The sequence below is a fragment of the Epinephelus fuscoguttatus genome, linkage group LG14, assembly GCF_011397635.1.
Source record: "Epinephelus fuscoguttatus linkage group LG14, E.fuscoguttatus.final_Chr_v1".
Lineage (NCBI taxonomy): Eukaryota > Metazoa > Chordata > Actinopteri > Perciformes > Serranidae > Epinephelus > Epinephelus fuscoguttatus.
Genome location: NC_064765.1, coordinates 41,639,434 through 41,658,566, shown reverse-complemented (window position 1 = coordinate 41,658,566; position 19,133 = coordinate 41,639,434). Strand labels below are relative to the sequence as shown.

The 19,133-nt window shown below is 43.7% G+C and overlaps 1 protein-coding gene across 9 annotated transcripts in view; it reads right to left on the bottom strand.

Annotated features, from left to right (window-relative positions):
• adck1 (aarF domain containing kinase 1) overlaps nt 1-19,133 on the bottom strand; it is a 416,484-nt gene that overhangs the window by 381,144 nt on the left and 16,207 nt on the right. For 8 of the 9 annotated variants that reach the window (XM_049596288.1, XM_049596287.1, XM_049596291.1 and 5 more), the window contains 2 exons: nt 17,605-17,744; nt 450-533 (listed from right to left, as the gene is read on the bottom strand). In XM_049596288.1, the coding sequence (XP_049452245.1) occupies nt 450-533; nt 17,605-17,736 (216 nt within the window). In that variant the 5' untranslated portion in view covers nt 17,737-17,744. The remainder of the gene's footprint in view (nt 1-449; nt 534-17,604; nt 17,745-19,133) is intronic. The other variant, XM_049596290.1, reaches the window with a different exon arrangement.

The following is a 19,133-nucleotide window of genomic DNA, read 5'->3' as shown; positions in this document are numbered from 1 at the left end:
AGTAGTATCATGTTTTCCTCTGAAGTACAAGTAGAACTTCACACTAAGTAAGCAGTACACCTTGAGTTGCATATTATTTTGGGGTACAATGATTAAAAATATCAGAATTATTCATATATAAACATCATAATGATTCTATAGCTGTTTGGGTCCAGGTGTGTTGTTCAGGACCCAAAGAAGTGCAGTGTTGACTATGAAGCTGTTTAAATGAGTGTTTTCGAGAAAGCTGGAAGCAGCAATACCTCAGACCAAGTAATTATAGTTGCTGTTCTAAACAGGCAGGTTTCGAACGAGCACTGCACTAGTTTGATAAAGAGGGAGAATGGAACAAGAAGCAATCTCTGTGCAATCCAGCACATCTCCTTTGCAGTAGAAAACATGGCATGAATGCTGCTCAGGGCTTGAGTCAGTGCAAGTATCCCCACCCCTATGAAAAAAGGTTTATCTACCTTGGACTTGAGGGCCCAGTAGTCTTCTGTGCCGTATTCCACATGTCTGAAAGCAGTCAGATAGTCATAGCTGATCATCGCCGTCTGCACCCAAACAAAGCAGTGAACAGGTAAAGAACTGAGGAGTCAGCAGGTCCATTTTTTTGTGTTAAGTTTGGAGCATCACTGTGGAATTATACTGACATTATCAGCTATCAAGTGAAATAGCTTTTGTGAATGGGATCACTTGGTGCCAAAAGGGCTGAGTGACAGGATGGATGATTAGCAAACTAAACAACGAAGCAAAAGCAGAAAACTTTTGACAGCAGTAACAGCATATTGTTCACTGAAATGTCCAGTCACCTCAGATGTTGTGCTAGACTTTTTTATTGCCAGTCATTTTGACCTACAGGGACATAAAAATCCGGTCATAATCTATTTTTACCGGTCATTTTAATTTTGGTTTTTAAATGATAATAAAGATATTCAAAGACATTTAGTTTTCATTCGTTCATTTTTAATAAATCCAACAAGCAAGTTATAAAGTGTGCATTAATAAGGACATGAACGAAAAGATGAACAGACATCCACACACTCGTGCCATTAGGCTTCGCCCTGGACACACCGCCCAGATTCTCTCATCTTTTCTGTGTCCAACTTCTGTTTGGTATGATCCGCTCTATCCAGCTTGACAGAAGCGCTCGCGGCTCATGTGAAAAATAGACCAGACGCCGAACTGAAGCGCAGCCTCCGTGGGTGCTCCGCTCTGTTCAGTGGCCTGTGTGGACAGTCAGATAGGTTAACATGGGCGCCGATTGAAAACTGCCTCTGCTGCTGGGCACTGCACTTCGGTTCCACTTCCGGTGTGTCCAGGGCGTTATGTCAACAACGCTACATGCAGCAGATGAATGACTTTTTCTCTGCAGTGTGAAAACGGCAGCCACTTAAACCACTGACTGTGCACTCTGCCGCCAAGTGGGCAGGGGTGGTAATTGCAACCGGTCAAAATGACCTATGGCCTTCAGATTTTCCGGTCATTGTTGTAAAAAAAACGGTCAGTGAGTCACCTATCTAGTGATATTTACTTAGAATGATGAGTGGAGGACCCAATATGATAAAAGAAGGAACTGAGTTCTGAGACAGCAAAACAAAAAACTCTGACTAAAATGTGACATTTTTCTGTATGGCAGCTACAGTGGAAACTTCTCACTATAATGTGATGATTATTTTTTTCTCATGCAGATTACTATCTAACTGAGATTTGTATATTTATTACATGGATATAAAGTAATAGAACGGACAGCTTTGCCATTCACTAATTGACTGATTCTGACTGGCTGATGAGATCTCCGTCACATTTTACTTGTTTCTGATTGGTGCATTTTCCATCCATCTTCCTCTCTGTCTCTGCCTCACTCTCTGTCCATTATACTTCAACACGGTGTCAGGCGGTCTCGGTGGAGGATGTGCTGTTGGCTGTCAGCTAACAGGTACGCTGTCAAAACATGAGTTATGCTTCACGGATGAATAAAGCAGTGGTTGTTTTTCTGAAGGAGGAAAGTTTGGTGAACGAGCTAATGGTCAGCAGTAAGGTGATGAAGGGGAAACTGCTGGCTGCGTCCCGGCTCGCAGCGCCTGCTACACGGGTTATTGTGTCTAATGTTCCTCCGTTCATTAAGGACGGGGCTTTACTGAAGGAGCTCTCTCATTTTGGGAAGTTTGCCAGCAGTTTTAAGATGATCCCTTTCAAGTGTAGGAATCCAGATCTGAAACATGTTTTATCTTGAGGAGACAAGTGTTGATATATCTGAAATCACCTGAGCAGACAGTTAATGTCAAGTGACAGCGCTTACACTGTGTACGCAACATCAGAGAGTTTGCAGTGTTTTGAATGTGGGGAGATCTGACATAAGCAGACAGCCTGTCCAAGAAGGGAGAAGGAGGTTAGGGTAACTAAGGACAATAATTCTGCAGGTCCATCTTCTGGTGGAGAGCAGGAGGGTCAAGGGGCTGCAGGGGAAGAAAGGGATGTGAAAGAACAGCCCAGAGTGGAGGATAACCTGCGGGAGGACGATCAAGTAGAGCAGGTGGAGGCTCAGGAGGAGGAGGGGTGGACTGAGGTGGAAAGGAGAGGGAGAAAGAAAAGGAGTACAGAGGTGCTTCCCTCACTAGGAAGACGGCAAGCTGGGGCTCACAGATGGCAGGCTGGTGGTCAGCAGGAGGCCAGTGGTCTGGCTGAGGAGCCTGATGGAGAGTTGGATGAGATAGAAATGTCTCAGGGGGAGGGAGGAGAGGCTGAGGTGTCACTCAGTCAGACAGGTGAAGGTGAGGAGGAGGTTTACTCATTTGAAGAAACTGATGGATTTTTGATGAAAACCAAGAACATGAAAAACATTGATTTGGCTGGTTATTTTCCAGATTGTCAGAAGTTTCTGAGATCTATGAAACACGTGCTTGGTGGAAGGAGGCTGCTTCCTGGTACAGGAGTGACTCAAAGGAAAAGGTTTAGGCTGACGAAATGGGCTACAACTGTCAAAAAGAATCTTAGTTTAATGGAATCATGATGAGTGTGTGCAGGTGTCACGGTGGCCTGTCAGGCTTTTGGTTTTCAATCTGTCTCTGTTTTTCCTCTCCTCTTCCCTGGAGATTTTAAAAGTTGGGTCACTTAATATTAATGGCACCAGAGACCAGGGGAAAAGGGGAGTGTTGATGGATTATGTTAAAGAGAAGAATGTTAATGTTATTTACTTGCAAGAAACCCACAGTGATGTCATGAATGAGGTTGACTGGGGGGTCTGGTGGAGGGGAACCCACTGTCTAAGTCACGGCACCAGTGGAAGTGCAGGCGTTGCAGTTTTGTTTGCACCAGAACATTCACTCAGTGTCACTTCACAGAAAGAGGAATGTAAGGGCAGATTGTTGGTAGTGAGGACGATAATTCGGGGGTTGGTGTTTGTGAATGTATGCACACAATACAGGCAGGGAAAGGACAGCACTGTTTAAAGCACTGACAAAGGATTTATCTCAAGCTGAGCAGGATGACATCTTAGACCTGGGGGGGACTTCAATTGTACTATTGAGCCTAACTTAGACAGGAGGGGTGAGGAGCCACATGTGGGTTCAGCAGGAGTTTTGGGGGAGATTGACAGATTATGATTTGGTCGACACAAGGAGAGTCAAACATCCAGACAAGAGGGGCTTTAGGGTTAGTGCGGCACATCTGGATAGGATCTATATTTTCAGGAGACATAGCAACAGACTGGTCAGGGCACAGTTGTCCCCTGCAGCATTTTCAGACCATCATTTGAACATTTCCTCAGGATGTAGACAGTCTGCATATTGGAAGTTTAATGTAAGGCTTTTGCAAGATGCCCACTTTTGCTCAAGCTTCAGGGAATTTTGGTTGGAGTGGAGGGAGAAGAAGGCAGAATTTGATTCTCTGCGGTTATGGTGGGATGTTGGGAAGTGCCAAATTAAACATTTTTGTTAACTGTACTCAGCTTCTGCTGCAGAAGAGGAAAGGAGAGCAATTAAATGCATGGAGGCTAGCATACAAAGAGTTGAGAAGCAACTCATGGAGCATAACACCACAGAACAGATACAAAACCTGGCTGAAATAAGGAGGGATTTGGCCTCCCTTCTCCAGGATAGAGCAAGGAGGCTCTTGTAAGGGCTAGATTTTCATTGATGAATGAAAGGGATGCACCCACCGCATTTTTCTTTGGGCTGCAGAAGCAACGAGGGGAGAACAAACACGTACACTGTTTGCTGTGTTACTATCGTGGTTTCTGTCGAAACTTTTTAGATGTGGTGGCTCCTTCACGGGTCTCGTTAGTCCATTAAAAAGCTTTGTTTGGTCCCCCGCTTGCCAGACTGTCTTTGAATCCGCCAAAGCGTTATTATGTAGCACGCCCGCTCTAGCTGCGCCCAGCTTTACGTGCCCCTTTAAGTTAGAAGTAGATGCCACCGCATGTGGCGCAGGTGCCGTGCTTCTGCAGGTAGACAATCAGGCTATTGACCACCCTGTCTGTTACTTTTCAAAAAAGTTCAACAGGCAGCAACTTAACTATAGTACCATCGAGAAGGAAGCTCTCGCCCTTTTGCTTGCCTTACAGCATTTTGAGGTGTATCTCGGATCCAGTTCACAGCCCATCCAAGTTTTCACAGACCATAATCCATTAGTATTTCTTGCCCATATGCGTAACTCTAACCGGTGGCTTATGCGCTGGTCTCTTCTTCTGCGGGATTTCAATGTGCAGATTTTTCATTAAAAATAAGGAACAGAAAATGTAATAGCTGATGCTCTCTCCAGAAGTTCTATTGATGCATAAGAATTAAACATTATAGTGGGATGTTTAATTCTTGGGCATGGGGGTGTTACGACTGTTGTCATAATTTATGTAAGTTTGTGTTTCTGTGCATGTTTTCTCTCTGCGTGTTCTGTTCTGTGCTTACAGTGGTGGAAAAAGTTTTCGGAAACCCTTAAAATTTTACACAATCTCAAATATTATCATGAAACATTTGTGGAAAAATCTTTTTTGTGTTTCAAAAGGTGTGGCTGCATTAGAGAGATACAAACAAATACAAATTATATTTTTTTGTTTATTGTTATAGAAAAACTAACAAAACTAAATTCTTGACAGTTTCAATATGTCAGTTCTCAACATTGTCGGTATCAAAGTTAACAAATAACAGAGAATGTGTTCAAAACTGAACAAAAAATAAATAAACCATCACATCATCAAATTAATATTTAGTAGTCCTGCCATTGGCACGTAGTAGACTTTCACACTGTTGAGGGATAATCTTGTCCCATTTTTCTTGAATTACTGCTTTTAATTCTTCTAAATTCTTTGGTTTATGCTTTGAAACAGACCTTTTGATAATCCACCACAGATTTTCAATGGGGCTCATGTCCGGGGATTGAGCTGGCCACTCTAAGACCTGGATACTGTGCTCCTGCAGCCAAGTTCTACTGGCCTTGGATGTGTGGCAAGGGGCATTATCTTGTTGAAACATCCAGTTTTTACCTCGACAGAACAGTGCATGCGCAGAAGGGAGCATGTGGGTTTCAAGAATGGTACAATATTTGGTAGAGTTCAATGTGCCATCACAGACAGTGAGATGTCCAACACCAGCAGCACTCATGCATCCCCAAACCATGATACTGCCTCCACCATGCTTGACAGTAGGTACTGTACATGCTGGAGATAATGCTTCGCCTGGCCTTCTGCGTACCCTCACATTAGTAGGAGGAAGATAAAGCTGGAAACTGGACTCATCTGACCACAAAATCTTCTTCCAATTCCTGGCTGTCCAGTTCTTGTGTGCCTGGGCCCAACGACACTGGGCTAACCTCTGTCTCTCATTGATCAGGGGCTTCTTGATAGCCTTGTAGGACCTTAAGCCATGATCTAAAAGTCGGCCACGTACAGTGCGGGTGGAACACTGGACACCAGTTTGGTTTGACCACTGCTGCTGAAGCTCCTGTGATGTCATTCGTCGGTTTTGCCTGCACATGCGGATCAGGATGCAGTCATTTCTTGCTGAAGAAACCCTTGGACACCCAGATCTTGGTTTGTCTTCCAAGCTGTTGGTTCGTCTATATTTCTGCAGAGTGTATCCAACTGCTGAAGGACTGCATCTGCACTTCCTGGCTATCTGGCGGCAGCTGTACCCTTTCTGGCTGAGAATCTTTATCTTCAGGCGTGTTTCCTGCATTAGGTTCCTTGTTTTAGCCATTTTTGTGTCTGAAGAACTTTCAAATGTGCTGGCTTTATGTAGACATGAAGCTTGGCAACAAAAATTGTGTCTTTTAATAAAAAGAATGACCTTCATCACTGGTACCAAAATGACCCAATACTCAAAATTTCTCATGTATTTTTATGGAACCAATCAATTTGAAGTTTTTAATGGCTTTTTTAGGATTTATTTAGTATTTTGGCTGTGACTGTACTAAAAGAAATTGCACTTGAAGACCTGAGAGTTATTCTTAATGCAATATTTCACAAATGCATGGGGTTTCCACCACTGTAGGTGTGTGATTGGCGGATTGTTTAGGACCTGGTTCGTGACTGGTTGCAGCCGAGGGTGTTCGGGATTTAAAGGGCCGAGATGGCGGTTGCCTGTGGGCTAGCAGGCATTCCTCATCTTCCTCCTCTCCCAACTGGCCACACATTGTATTATTGTAGTGAACCATTATTGTGTTATCAACTGTTGAAGAGTAGGGGTGGACTGCCAGTTTTGTTGCTAACACTTTTCTCCTGTTTATCTAGTTAGGGAGATAAGCATTTTGTCATTTGTTTCTTATTTTGATTAGGTTATTTACTTACATCCTGGACAGGATTGTTTTGTTTGTTATTTTGGCCTTAGTCCACCCTGACGTTATTATTTCACTCAATTCTGTTATTTAAATATTGTAATAAATTCACACTATTGATCCACACATCTTTGTCATTGTGGCTACTTGGGACTTGGGGAAGATGGGGCCTTTCATGTTGTGTCTCAGACACCCCTAGACTGGGCATAAGAGTCTGCCTGATGGGCAGGTTACATATGAACTGAGTAAAATGAGGGAGGTGGCTGTGAGCTTCTACAAGAGACTGTGTGCTGCAGAGGAGTGTGATCCAGTCTGTACTCAAGTACTGCTGGAGAACCTGCCACCACTCCTATCATCTAAAAAGCTCTGAAATGGACACTCCTCTAACTTTTCAGGAGTTGAGTATAGCAGCTGCGCAGATGGCATCTGGACGTTCCCCTGGGGTGGACGGACTGGCAGCAGAATTTTATAAACGCTTCTGGTCGGTTCTGGGTCCAGACTGGTATCAGATAGTGTTGAAGTGCCTTCATGTAGGAGAGCTGCCACTCAGCTGTCGTAGGGCGTGTTACCGTCTTAATACAATCAGAAAAAAACCCAGCTCAATAGGGGCAGGAGGCTGCAACATATAAAAGAGGATGCCACACCAAAAAGTAACAGTTTACCTACAGGCTTTATTGTTTAACCTCAAAGTATTAAACAAAGGCACAAACAAACTAAAGGAAAACAAAAGGGGCTGGAGACTGTAATTGTAATTTCATTTTCTTTGTGTATTCTTTGTGTTTTCAACTACTTCAGATGTCTAGATCCCTTAAGCCTGATTTATGGTCCTGCGTTTAAATCAACGATGTTGCTACGTCATAGGGTACATGGCTATGCAGAAGGATTGCCGTAGCCCCCGGGCGTAGCCTGACGTGCACCTCCCCAAAAATGTAACTACACGTCAAGGCGACGCAGACCCAGCGCAGACCGAGAGGGCTGTGATTGGTTTGATTGGTAGCAAAGCATTTCTGGTTCCGTATTTCCAGATTGTGCCATCCCCGCCATCTTTAAACATCTTCTGTTGCGATGTAGATGTTGCAGTATTAAGGCCCATTTATGCTCAACGTTCAATCATCCGGATACAGATACGGACGGAGCCGTCTGTCCATGCTCCGCGTTCATTTCTCTGTGACCGGAAAAGCCGGAAGCTAAACAAAGAATCAACTAGAGACAACGATAACCGTTCAGGAAAGGAACGCAGCCTCCTACCGCTCTGGCAGTGAATTGCACCACGACGAAATGGAGTGACGGAGAAGTTTGAAGGGTTCACAACAGCGTCAAAGCAACGACGTTGGTACGTTGTAGGTATGCCGCAGGACCATAAATCAGGCTTGAACCTCCCACCCAGACACAAAATGCTGCAGAATATGCCAGGTGTGAAACACACCCTAGGGGGTCGGAGCAAATACTTGCAGCAGACAAAAGAGTGTGAAAACACTGGGTAGGGGCGCTGCTCCCTGCCGCAGACAGAAGGGTGTGAAACACATCTTAAGAGGCATATCCTCAGGTATAAATGTTTAAGCTTACCCATGCTCGGTGTCTTTCTTCATTCTGACCGCTCGTGTGCTGATTGAGCTTTTCTTTGCAAAGAAAATAAAAACCTTGTCGGCCGGCAGAAGTCTCTATTTCATTATTCACCAGCAGCAGAGAATTTCCACAACAAGACCCCCACCAAAAGGAACAAAAGGAGGGAAGACGCTGGGCCAATCACACAGTGGGCTGTCACTCCCAGCATCTCCCCCTAAAATACCTAAAACATGAATTAAACCAAAAGAAAACAAGAGACGAGTAATGTAACTACCTACTCCTGCCCACACTAACACAACAAACTAAAACAACAAAACCCCAGCACTTAAATGAGCATGGGGTAAAAGAAACTGCTTGGGGAGAGAAAAAACAAGGGAGGAAGAAAAAGACTCCTCACTACCTGATCTGTTGTCTGTGTGCCATGTGTCATGGCTCCCTGTCTCCACACTCCCTGTCCCTCTTATCATCTCCTCCTCTCTCTCAGCAGGCAGAAGGAAGAGGGAGACAAGCCTGACAGAGTGAGACAGAGAGAATAGGCTGCTGCACATAACATTCCCACCCTAAAAACGTGCATGGGGGAGCACCATGGACATAATTCACGCATAATCAACTAAAATCATGAGTGTGTCGGCTAGGACATTCTCTCTGCCTTTGATGTGCCTGACCTCCACATTGACATACTGTAGAAAGAGTGCCCAGCGCATGAGCCGCTGATTGGTGTTTCACATCTGATTAATAAAGACAAGAGTATTGTGGTCAGTGTAAACAACAACGGGGGCACCAGCAGAGTCGACATAAACCTCAAAATGTTTAAGGGCCAAGATAAGAGCGCAAGAGCCTCCTTTTCAATTGTTGAGTACACGCGCTGATGCTGATTAAATTTTTTGAGAAATACAAGTCCTGACACATCTGCCTAAAAAGAGGGATTTAAGTGACCCGAAAAACTGGCGGCTAGTTGCATTGCTTTGTGTGGACTCTAAAATCTTTTCCAAGACTCACGCCATGAGTCTGGTTGACTTGAAATTTGACACACATCTACATTTCAGTGTCCTCCACAAAAAGGCCTCTTGGACAACTAAGGCCACCATAATAGATTCTTGGTGCTGGCATGGGCTAGCAACCCATGGTAGCAGTGGTGAGGCCTAGCAGCCTGACTACAACCAAAATTAGCAACAGCCAATATAGGGAAAATACCCCAAGAGTCAGCGAGAGCTGGGGTGGAAAATGACTCACAGGTGGATTACACAGTAACAGACATTGGAACGGACACGACTATGCTGTGACTCAGTGAAGTATAGGGGCACGGATCTATCCACCAGGGCTAGAATTAGCAGCACTCAGGGCAAGGCAAGCGCATCTGTAGAGGATGAAAGTAGCACAGTCGAGAACAAGATATTTCAGGTTTGTCCTTGCAGCTGGCAGAAAGTAACATCAATAAAAGGCCTCAGAACTCATCAGGGAAAGAAGAAGTTTGTGGCAAAGAAAGGGCAGAGTAGCCGCATTGATCTGTACTTCCTAAGAAGTCAGTCGAATCAGTCAGATGAAGTCCAGCGGCAGGTAGAAAACCACAGTTCCCAGGATAGCCATAACACTGCCACTGAGGAGGAGGAGGAGGAGGGGGTAGTAAGAGAGGATGCAGGTGACACTGAGGTCAATATGCCAGTCAGAGAGAGAACCATGGAGCAAAAGGTTAGATTTAGATGGCCTAGGGCAGATGACAATAAAGAATGGGAGATAGTTAATAGAGATTTGTCAGTAATCTTAAGCAGGCTTAGAGGAAATGCAATAGAAAGGTTAGAAAAGATGGGAGATATAATTTACTCATATGGTGCAGAGAGGTTCGGGGTGCATGAGAGAAAGAGGAGTGAGAGGGTACTGTCAGGTAAGTCTAGGCGGCAAAGAGAAATAGAGAAGTTAGTTAAGGAAAGGAGACAGTTAAGAAAGCAGTGGAAAAAGGCTACAGAAGAAGAAAGGGAGGGAATTAATGTGTTGCAAGAGGAGCTGAGAAGCAGGATAGCAGTTCTTAGAAGGGCAGAGCATCTCAGGAAAAAGAGGAGGAAGAAGGAACACGTAAGGACAGGTTTTTTCAGGGACCCTTTTAAGTTTGTTAAAGGATTGTTCAGCCAGGAAAAGGGAGGGCAGCTCAAAGCAGAAAGGCTAGAGGTTGAATATTTGAGAAATACATATTCAGATTTAAAGAAGAATAGGATAGTAGGTTTCCCACTGGATATCCCTCCATTAGGAGGGATAGAGCATGGGATGGATGTCAGGCCACCTAGGCGGAAGGAAGTTCAGGAGGTGGTCAGGTGTGCAAAGGCTTCTTCGGCCCCAGGGCCTAACAGAGTCCCCTACCGGGTTTATAAAAGTGAACCTGATATCCTTAAATTGTTGTGGAAACAGCTAAGAATAGTTTGGGAGAAACAAATTATCCCAAGAGCATGGCGTAGGACAGGGGATGTCCTCATTCCTAAGGAAAAGGAGTCTGTGGACCGTAGCCAATTCCGGATGATTTCTCTCTTGAATGTAGAGATTTTCTTTAGTGTAGTAGCGCAGAAATTAGCTAGCTACTTAGAAAGGAATAACTAAATAGATACTATGGTGCAGAAGGCAGGAATACCAGAGTTTTTTTTTTTTAAGTTTTTATTTACTTTATTAATCCCCCTGAGGGGGAAATTCAATGTTTTCACTCTTGCTTGTCAATTACACACAGGTCCGAAAGACACACATATGCACAAACAGGACCTATACATGCACAAAGTGGAGAGATGTCAGAGTGAGGGGGCTGCCCTTGGTGAGGCGTCCCGAGCGGTTGGGTGTTCGGTGCCTTGCTCAAGGGCACCTCGGCAGTGCCCAGGAGGTGAACTGGCACCTCTCCAGCCACCAGTCCACGCTCCATATTTTGGTCCGGACGGGGACTCGAACAGGTGACCCTCCGGTTCCCAACCCAAGTCCCTATGGACTGAGCTACTGCCACCCGTTTTGCAGGGTGTTTAGAGCATACTAGCATGATCTGGCACCAGATTCAGGCAGCAAAGATTAAAAAGGGACCTGCATGTAATATTTTTTAGATCTTGCAAATGCGTTTGGTTCAGTACCGCATAGCCTCATTTGGAGTGCGTCTGACGACTTCAGGTGCTTCAAGTGCCACAGGTAGTTGTTAACTTAGTGAAAGCATACTTTCAGGATATTAGGTTGTGTCTAAGTGCGGCAGGTTTCACAACAGGTTGGCAGAGGCTACAAATAGGCATCATGGCAGGGTGTACAATTTCTCCATTAGCATTTACTATGGCGATGGAAGTTATCATCAGGGCTTCTAAGTCAGGGTACCCGTGGGGTCTTAAAAATTTGAAAAAGTCTTAAATTTGATAACCGTAAATTAAGGCCTTGAAAAGGTCTTAAATTTTGTTTACAAGTCTTAAATTTCATTCTCAAAGGTCATAATTTTTCCCTTTCTTATCTGCATGATACAGCTCAACAACATAACTGTATACTAAGTAAACTAACAAAAAAAAATCTTGGAATGTTGCGTTGGAAAATGATTTTTTTCTGCGACTTTATCAATCTCCAACATGAGGTGGCGTTCCAATGCACTGTTTCAACTAGGAGGTCGGAACATCCTGATTTCCGAGTTTTCTAGAACGCAGCATTACGTTGGAGCATGCACAGTCAGCCACTGACCCACCAAGGTCGTCGCTCGTGCAGCAGCTTTGGGATGGGCAAGTGCAGATTTAATCCATCATGGCTACATGACTCAAAATATGACTGGGTTCAGGCTGTACCAGGGAATGAGTGGGAGGCTCAGTGCAGCCTGTGCCGTAAAAAATTCAAGCTCGGCACAATGGGACATATGGCCTTGGAGTCACACATGAAGAGTGCTGAACATTTAGCATGCTCAGCAGCTACACGGAGGCAGGCACCCATATCCCAGTTCTGCGCGGCAAACCCGACGCTAACCTCAACAGTGACCTCGGCTGCCAGCAGCACGGAGCCCACACAGCCAGATAACATACGAGCTCTTTGTGGCTCGACGCCAACGCTTAAGGCAGAGGTGACGTGGATACTAAAGACAATATTGGACCACCACTCGTATATGTCAAATGAAAATATAAGCGAGCTCTTCAAAGTCATGTTCCCCGACTCAGAGATCGCGGCTACTTTCACATGTGGGAGCAACAAGACTGCCTATATTACTAAGTTTGGTCTGGCCCCTTTCATCACCAAACAACTGACCAAGCAGGTCAATAAGGCGTCTGGATTTGTGGTCATGCTTGACGAAAGTCTAAACAAAAGTACAAAAACTAAACAGCTGGACATTCATCTGCGCTACTGGGTTGGTGACCGCGTCCACTCAAGATATTTTGGCTCTGAGTTCATGGGTCATGCTACGGCGGTGGACCTGCTAAAACATTTCAAAGTAAGTCCATTTGTAATAGTTTTGCACACAGGCATGCGCACACACACACTGTATTGTTTAAAATTAAAATAAGTGTTTGTTATATGTCCCTGTATTATGCTGTTGTTCTTAGTTATTCTGACAGATTTTTTTTGCATTATTTCATAAATGTATTCCAGAATAGGTGTGAGGTTGGTCTTAAATTTCATTGGTTGTGGTCTTAGAAAGGTCTTAAAAAGTCTTAAATTTGAGTGGAAAAATCCTGGGGGGACCCTGTAAGTGGGTGGTAGGTGGGGAGAGACGGCAGAACGGGTTGCATCTTCCACCAGTCAGGGCTTACATGGATGACATGACACTGGTGACCACAACAATGCCATGTACAAAGAGGCTACTAGAGAAGGTAAATAAGAACCTCAAGTGGGCCAGCATGAAGATCAAGCCTAGTAAGTCTAGAAGCATCTCGATGTGTAGAGGGAAGTTAAGTGATAGGAAGTTTGTCATAGATGATGAGGAAATCCCAACATTTATGGAAAAGTCAGTAAAGAGCTTAGGTAGGTGGTACAATGTGGAGTCGAATGATGAGGAACAGGTGATGAAATTGATGTGGTGGAAGGATTAGATAGAATAGATAAATCAGAACTTCCAGGAAAGTTGAAGTTGTGGTGTTTGCAATTTGGGCTATATCCTAGGTTGATGTGGCCACTGTCAATTTATGAAATTCCAAAATCCGTTGTGGAGAGAATTGAAAGGTCGGTTAGCTCCTATATTAGGAAGTGGTTGGTCGCTCCTAGGTGTCTAAGTAGTGTTGCATTGTATGGAAAAGGGATACTTCAGCTGCCAGTATCTAGTTTAACAGAGGAATTTAAATGTACCAAGGTCAGGACAGAGCTCTTGTTATCTGGGAGTAAGGACGTGGTAGTTTAGCCTGAGTGTCAGACTGAAGCTTCCAGAACCTTCAGTCTGACATCACCTCCATTAAAGCCGATTTACAAGGAGGAGGAAATATGATTTTTTCCAAACCAATCAGTGGAGATCAACGACTCACCCAGAATCTGACGTCATTAGTATCCATGCCTCGGGGGTGCCAAAAACAAGTGAGCATTGCCCGTTTAAAATGTCTCCGTCGTCGTGCACGCCCAGCTGCATCACCGTTAAATCCAGTTTAGCAGCTTCCTTAATTTGGTCCTCCATTAACGCGAGTAGTGGCGAAATACCTCGATAGCATCGTTAATGTAGTCTGTAGGATCTGTAGCGGTCGGCATTGTTGCTACCCTCACCAGTTACCCACCGGCGGACAGCTTGACATCAGCGTGGTGCTAATTGGCTAATCGCTAGACCCACCCCCACCACCGGCGTTCATTGGTCCTTCCATCTTTTGGACGAGATAAATCGCAAATTCATTGCAGTATGCCAGACCAGAGATGCAAGCCTACTCAGTTGAGTGGACAGGGTCTATGGTCTGGAACCAGGCTAGTGGTAGTTAGGTGTGTGGTTCCAAATCCAACCAAGGGGAGGAAGTGGAACCCAAGATCGGCAGTTCAGGAGGCAGAGGCAGCTCTTAGGCATGAAGAGATTGTAGGTAATGTTCAGTTTGGCCGGGGAGGCCTGGGGCTTGGCTCAGGCAAACCGGTATGGAAAAAAGCAGGTCCCAAAGATAAAAAAAAAAGCTGGTTGTGGAACAGATATGTAGACAGGAGGAGATATTAAGGGGTGCAAAGGTAGTGGCCCAGGCTAAACAGGGACAGTGGTTGAATTGGGAAAGTGTAGAGAAGAGGAAGCTTAGTTGGAGGGACCTGTAGAATATGGAGGAGAATCGTATTAGATTCCTGGTAGGGGCTACATACGATGTGTTACCAACCCCCCAGAACCTAAAACTGTGGGTAAATGGGGACCCATCATGCCCATTGTGTTCAGGTACCGCAACCTTAATGCATATTTTGTCAGGCTGTAAAGTTAGCTTGTCACATGGCAGATATACATGGTGACATAATCAGGTGTGGAGACAGAGAAAACAGGTAAATTCAGAAGGTGTTAAGGATAGGAGTTTTGCAATTCAGTTTGTCCATGAGGGAGAGAAATACAGAAGGGATAAGTTAGTAAGGAGGCAAGGGTGTGGCCGCCTAGAAGGTGCTTGTGATTGTGATAAAATTGATTGATTGATTGAAATGCAAGTAGATTTAGGGGGAAAGCTTGTTGTTCCCCAGGAAATAGTTTGTACCAAGCAGAGGCCTGACATAGTGTTGTGGTCAGTGAGTCAATGGATAGTTTATTTCATTGAGCTAACAGTTCCTTGGGAAGACTCAGTGGAAGAAGCCTATGAAAGAAAAAAGCTTAGGTATGCAGACTTAGGAGCAGAAGCTGAGCAGCGAGGATGGAAAACTAGGATTTGTCCAGTGGAAGTGGGGTGTAGGGGATTCAGAGCAAGATCAGCTGTCTCCCTCCTGGGGGAACTTGGAGTGCGGGGACAGAGTTTGAGGAAGACAGTGAAGAAAATGTCATATGAAGCAGCCAGAGCTAGTCAGTGGATCTGGATGAGAAAAAATTATGTCAGTTGGAGGCCAGCAGGGGGAACTACTAAGCAGGGTACATAACTTCTTGAAATCAGGTGGAGAGATCCACCAATCAGTCCTCTCAGGAGAAAATCCAGGAAGAGGAAGGTTATTTAAGTGTGGGAGTGGCCTATTTGAATCCCTTTTCTTTGAGACCATGCTGCAAGGTGAGTGTGTTTGCTGATCCTGTGAGTTTATCTATCTCCTTTAACTTTAGCTTATATTTGAGTTATGCTATGTAACGTGTGAAATAGAGTATGGTGAATGTGCTGGGAAAGGTAGTATCAGCACTGTCTCTACCTGGAGCTCGCATGTACAGACCCTGAGGGTGTTGAAGGTGGCAGTGCTGTTTGGGCTGAGAAAGCAATGCGTAAGTAAGGTAAAGGAGGTTATTGGATTGGTGCGGGGAGCAGTGAGACCTGGTATTAGGGGAGTGTCTCTGGGACACCAGAGATCACTGTCTAGTCTCCTGGAGGTGTTGTGAGACCAACTAGATGAAACACTAATGAAAGGAGGTTCCCACCCGATGACCCCAAAGACATGTTAGTTATCACTGCTCACTGGTCTGTATAGTTAAGCCTTGCCATAATAGCTTATCATAGGGCTTAGGAGGTTATTCACTGAGTGCTGATCCTTTCTCTGGAGCACAAACTTCTTGTGTTTATTTGAATGAATTTGCTAATTTACATAATGTGAAATACAGTAATATCAATAGACTTTTTTGGAGTAGGAGTTTATCAACATCAGATTTGGTGTACAACCCTGTGGGACAGACATACAAAATCCTACTTTAATTTTTCCTACAAAGAAATAGAAATTGCTTGAGTTATCTTTGAGCAATTCTGGTTAAACTCAGTAAACACATCCTGCACTCAGTCCTGAATGTGCCCACCAGGTTTTACTCACATCTGATAAAGGGGGATATTAAGGTGAGATTTTGAGTGTGATATTTTTGATGAAACAAGTGTATGATTGGTCTCACTCCACCTTTATGAACAATGAACAATGCTGAAGTGATTTCAGTTAGCTTTGTGAGCCTAAAACCCACTTATTGCCACTTGCAGATGTGATTTGGGAAACTGAGCTGCTTCCCTCTGTTGGCTGGGAAAGGGCTTGACCCCTGGATTGCAACTTGCAGCAACTTTTATTATTATTATTTGTTGCCACCTTAACTCTAATTGCCGTGAGCTTCAAATGTTTTCCAAGAAATATGACTCAAATCAGCCACATGGTGATGCTGTAATTAACTCTGACAGGCCACGCCCTGTGAGTCTGACTGATTTACAATTTTACAAACCTATAACTCAATGTCCTCTATAAAAAAAAGTATTTTGGACAATTCAGGCTACCATGATGAATTGTTTGCTAATTTGCATCATATGAAAAACTAATATATATATTATGTATTGACTTTTTTTGGATTTTGACTCTATCAACACCTAATATGGTATGCAGCTTTGAAGCAATGATATACAGAATCCGAGCAAGATTAGTCAGAAAACATGGCTACCATCAACAACAACAAAATAAATAAAAATTGCCAAGAGCGGGCTAAGAAAGAAATAGGCCAAATCTCAAGTTGTCTTGGAGCACTCCTGATAAAACTCAGCAGAGTTCTGATATGATAGAATTTTCCCTCTGATTACCATCTTACCTGTTTCCCATAGTAGTGTTGGAGAGGTATCTTGAGAGTCTTTCATTTCCAAAAAAGTTAACCAACTCCTCCCTGATTGAGCCATCAAACTTGTGCATATTTTCAGCAACAGAAACCATTTAGATTTCCAAAGGTTAAGCTCCTCAAGGACATTTATGCTTGTATTCAACTTTTTAATACTTTTTTAAAAGTATGAAGCATTTTTATCTTTCAACCTTTTCAGTTAATTTCAATTTTCCACCTTTGACACTATCATAGCTTATTTTCGACCTAAATGTGTTTCAGCTCTAAGCTTCTTTCAGTAATGAGTTCAGCTTCAATTTCTGCCAGATTTTAAGATCTTCACACAATTTGTTAAGTATTTCTGCATTTTCAGCAATGCTTTTGGATTCATTTCAGCTGTCAGCATAGTCGGGCCGTTGACAGGTTTTGATCCTCTGAAGTTAACCTTTTCCGGAGCAGGTTTGCTTTGCAGCACAGATTGCCATGATAATCTACCCAGGTTAAGGCTGAAAATCTGAGTTAAGGTCACAGATAGCTGGCTTGACCCACTAAGCTTGCTGATACATAAAACTGAAAAAATGTCAAACATAAAAGCATCAAGACAAAAACATAAAACATCTTGACTGTGGAAGTGCATCAAATTCACAATCAGCAAGTAAAGAGTATTGTGGAAGAGGTGTGCAGTAACTCACAGTGGCTGCAGCACGGCCAAAGCGAATGACACTCAAGTCATTGAGGTCCAGCTGTCTGCCGTAGAGGTAAAACCCAGATGTGGCGAACACTGCTGTGGCCAGAGAGGAGATTTTGAGGAGATGACCAGCCATCAGAGGCACTATGGGAGGAAGAATGAACATAAGGGAATAAGTCCTCACGAACTGCTACTTCACACAGTCACAGAGTTTATGAAAAACTTGTAATTTGCAGAAAACATGTAAAGACAAGTAAGAAAGAATAGAAATGTTGGACCAGTTAGTTTCAGAGCACAGTCATGGGCTCATCTTTGGTTATCACCATTCATACAGACCTGGGCCCTATTTCAGAAAGCAAGCTCAATAATCTCTGAGCCTAATCCCGATCTCCGGGTTGACTGAGCTTGAGCTGAGAAACTCTGAGTTTTCGGTTCCAGAACAGCTGATCAGAATCAGTTCAATTAACTCTGAGTATGTTTAGCCTGAGGGAAGCGTGTTCACGGCGAGCACCAAAAGACATCATCAGAAGAGTGCAGATTACATGATTTTCAGTGGCAGAAAGTAGAAAGTCACTTGTTTCATCCCAACTGAATCAGAGATTTTAATGACTGAAGGAAGACATGAAAAAAAATCTATTACATCAGCTAAAGCTAAACAACGTGAGGTGTGATGGGAAAAGATCACAGAGTGTGTTAATAGGTAATGTGAAGTGACTTTATGTATTGTGATGAATTAATGTGTCTAATATACAGAAAATATAGAAACATTTTTATATCTCAACTGTGCTTGTGATTGGGAAACGCAAGTAGATTTAGGGGGAAAGCTTGTTGTTCCCCAGGAAATAGTTTGTACCAAGCAGAGGCCTGACATAGTGTTGTGGTCAGTGAGTCAACAGATAGTTTATTTCATTGAGCTAACAGTTCCTTGGGAAGACTCAGTGGAAGAAGCCTATGAAAGAAAAAAGCTTAGGTATGCATGTTACGTCCCCCAGCCGCCTGTGTATGTATTAAGTTTAGTTGGCTTTAGGGGAGTGTCTCTGGGACACCAGAGATCACTGTCTAGTCTCCTGGAGGTGTTGTGGGACCAACTAGATGAAACACTGGTGAAAGGAGGTTCCCTCCTGATGACACCAAAGACATGTTAGTTATCACTGCTCACTGGTCTGTATAGTTAAGCCTTGCCATAATAGCTTATCATAGGGCTTAGGAGGTTATTCACTGAGTGCTGATCCTTTCTCAAGAGCACAAACTTCTTGTGTTTATTTGAATTCTTATTCAGCTGTAATCTGATGGGGCCCAAACACAATGGGCAGAAACTCAAAATCAAACAACTACACTGCTTTAAAATTATACTCCCTCTTTCCATTCCATCTCCAGCATCTTCATCATCCTCTAAGAATTAATGTACTGGTCTCTGCATTGTTGCAACCCCATTTTTCATATTCACCCTCAACAGAATTCTCCCTAGTCTAATTTTATTTAACTGAAATCGTGGTAACTCAACTTTTTATATCAATAACTGAGCACTGCAGC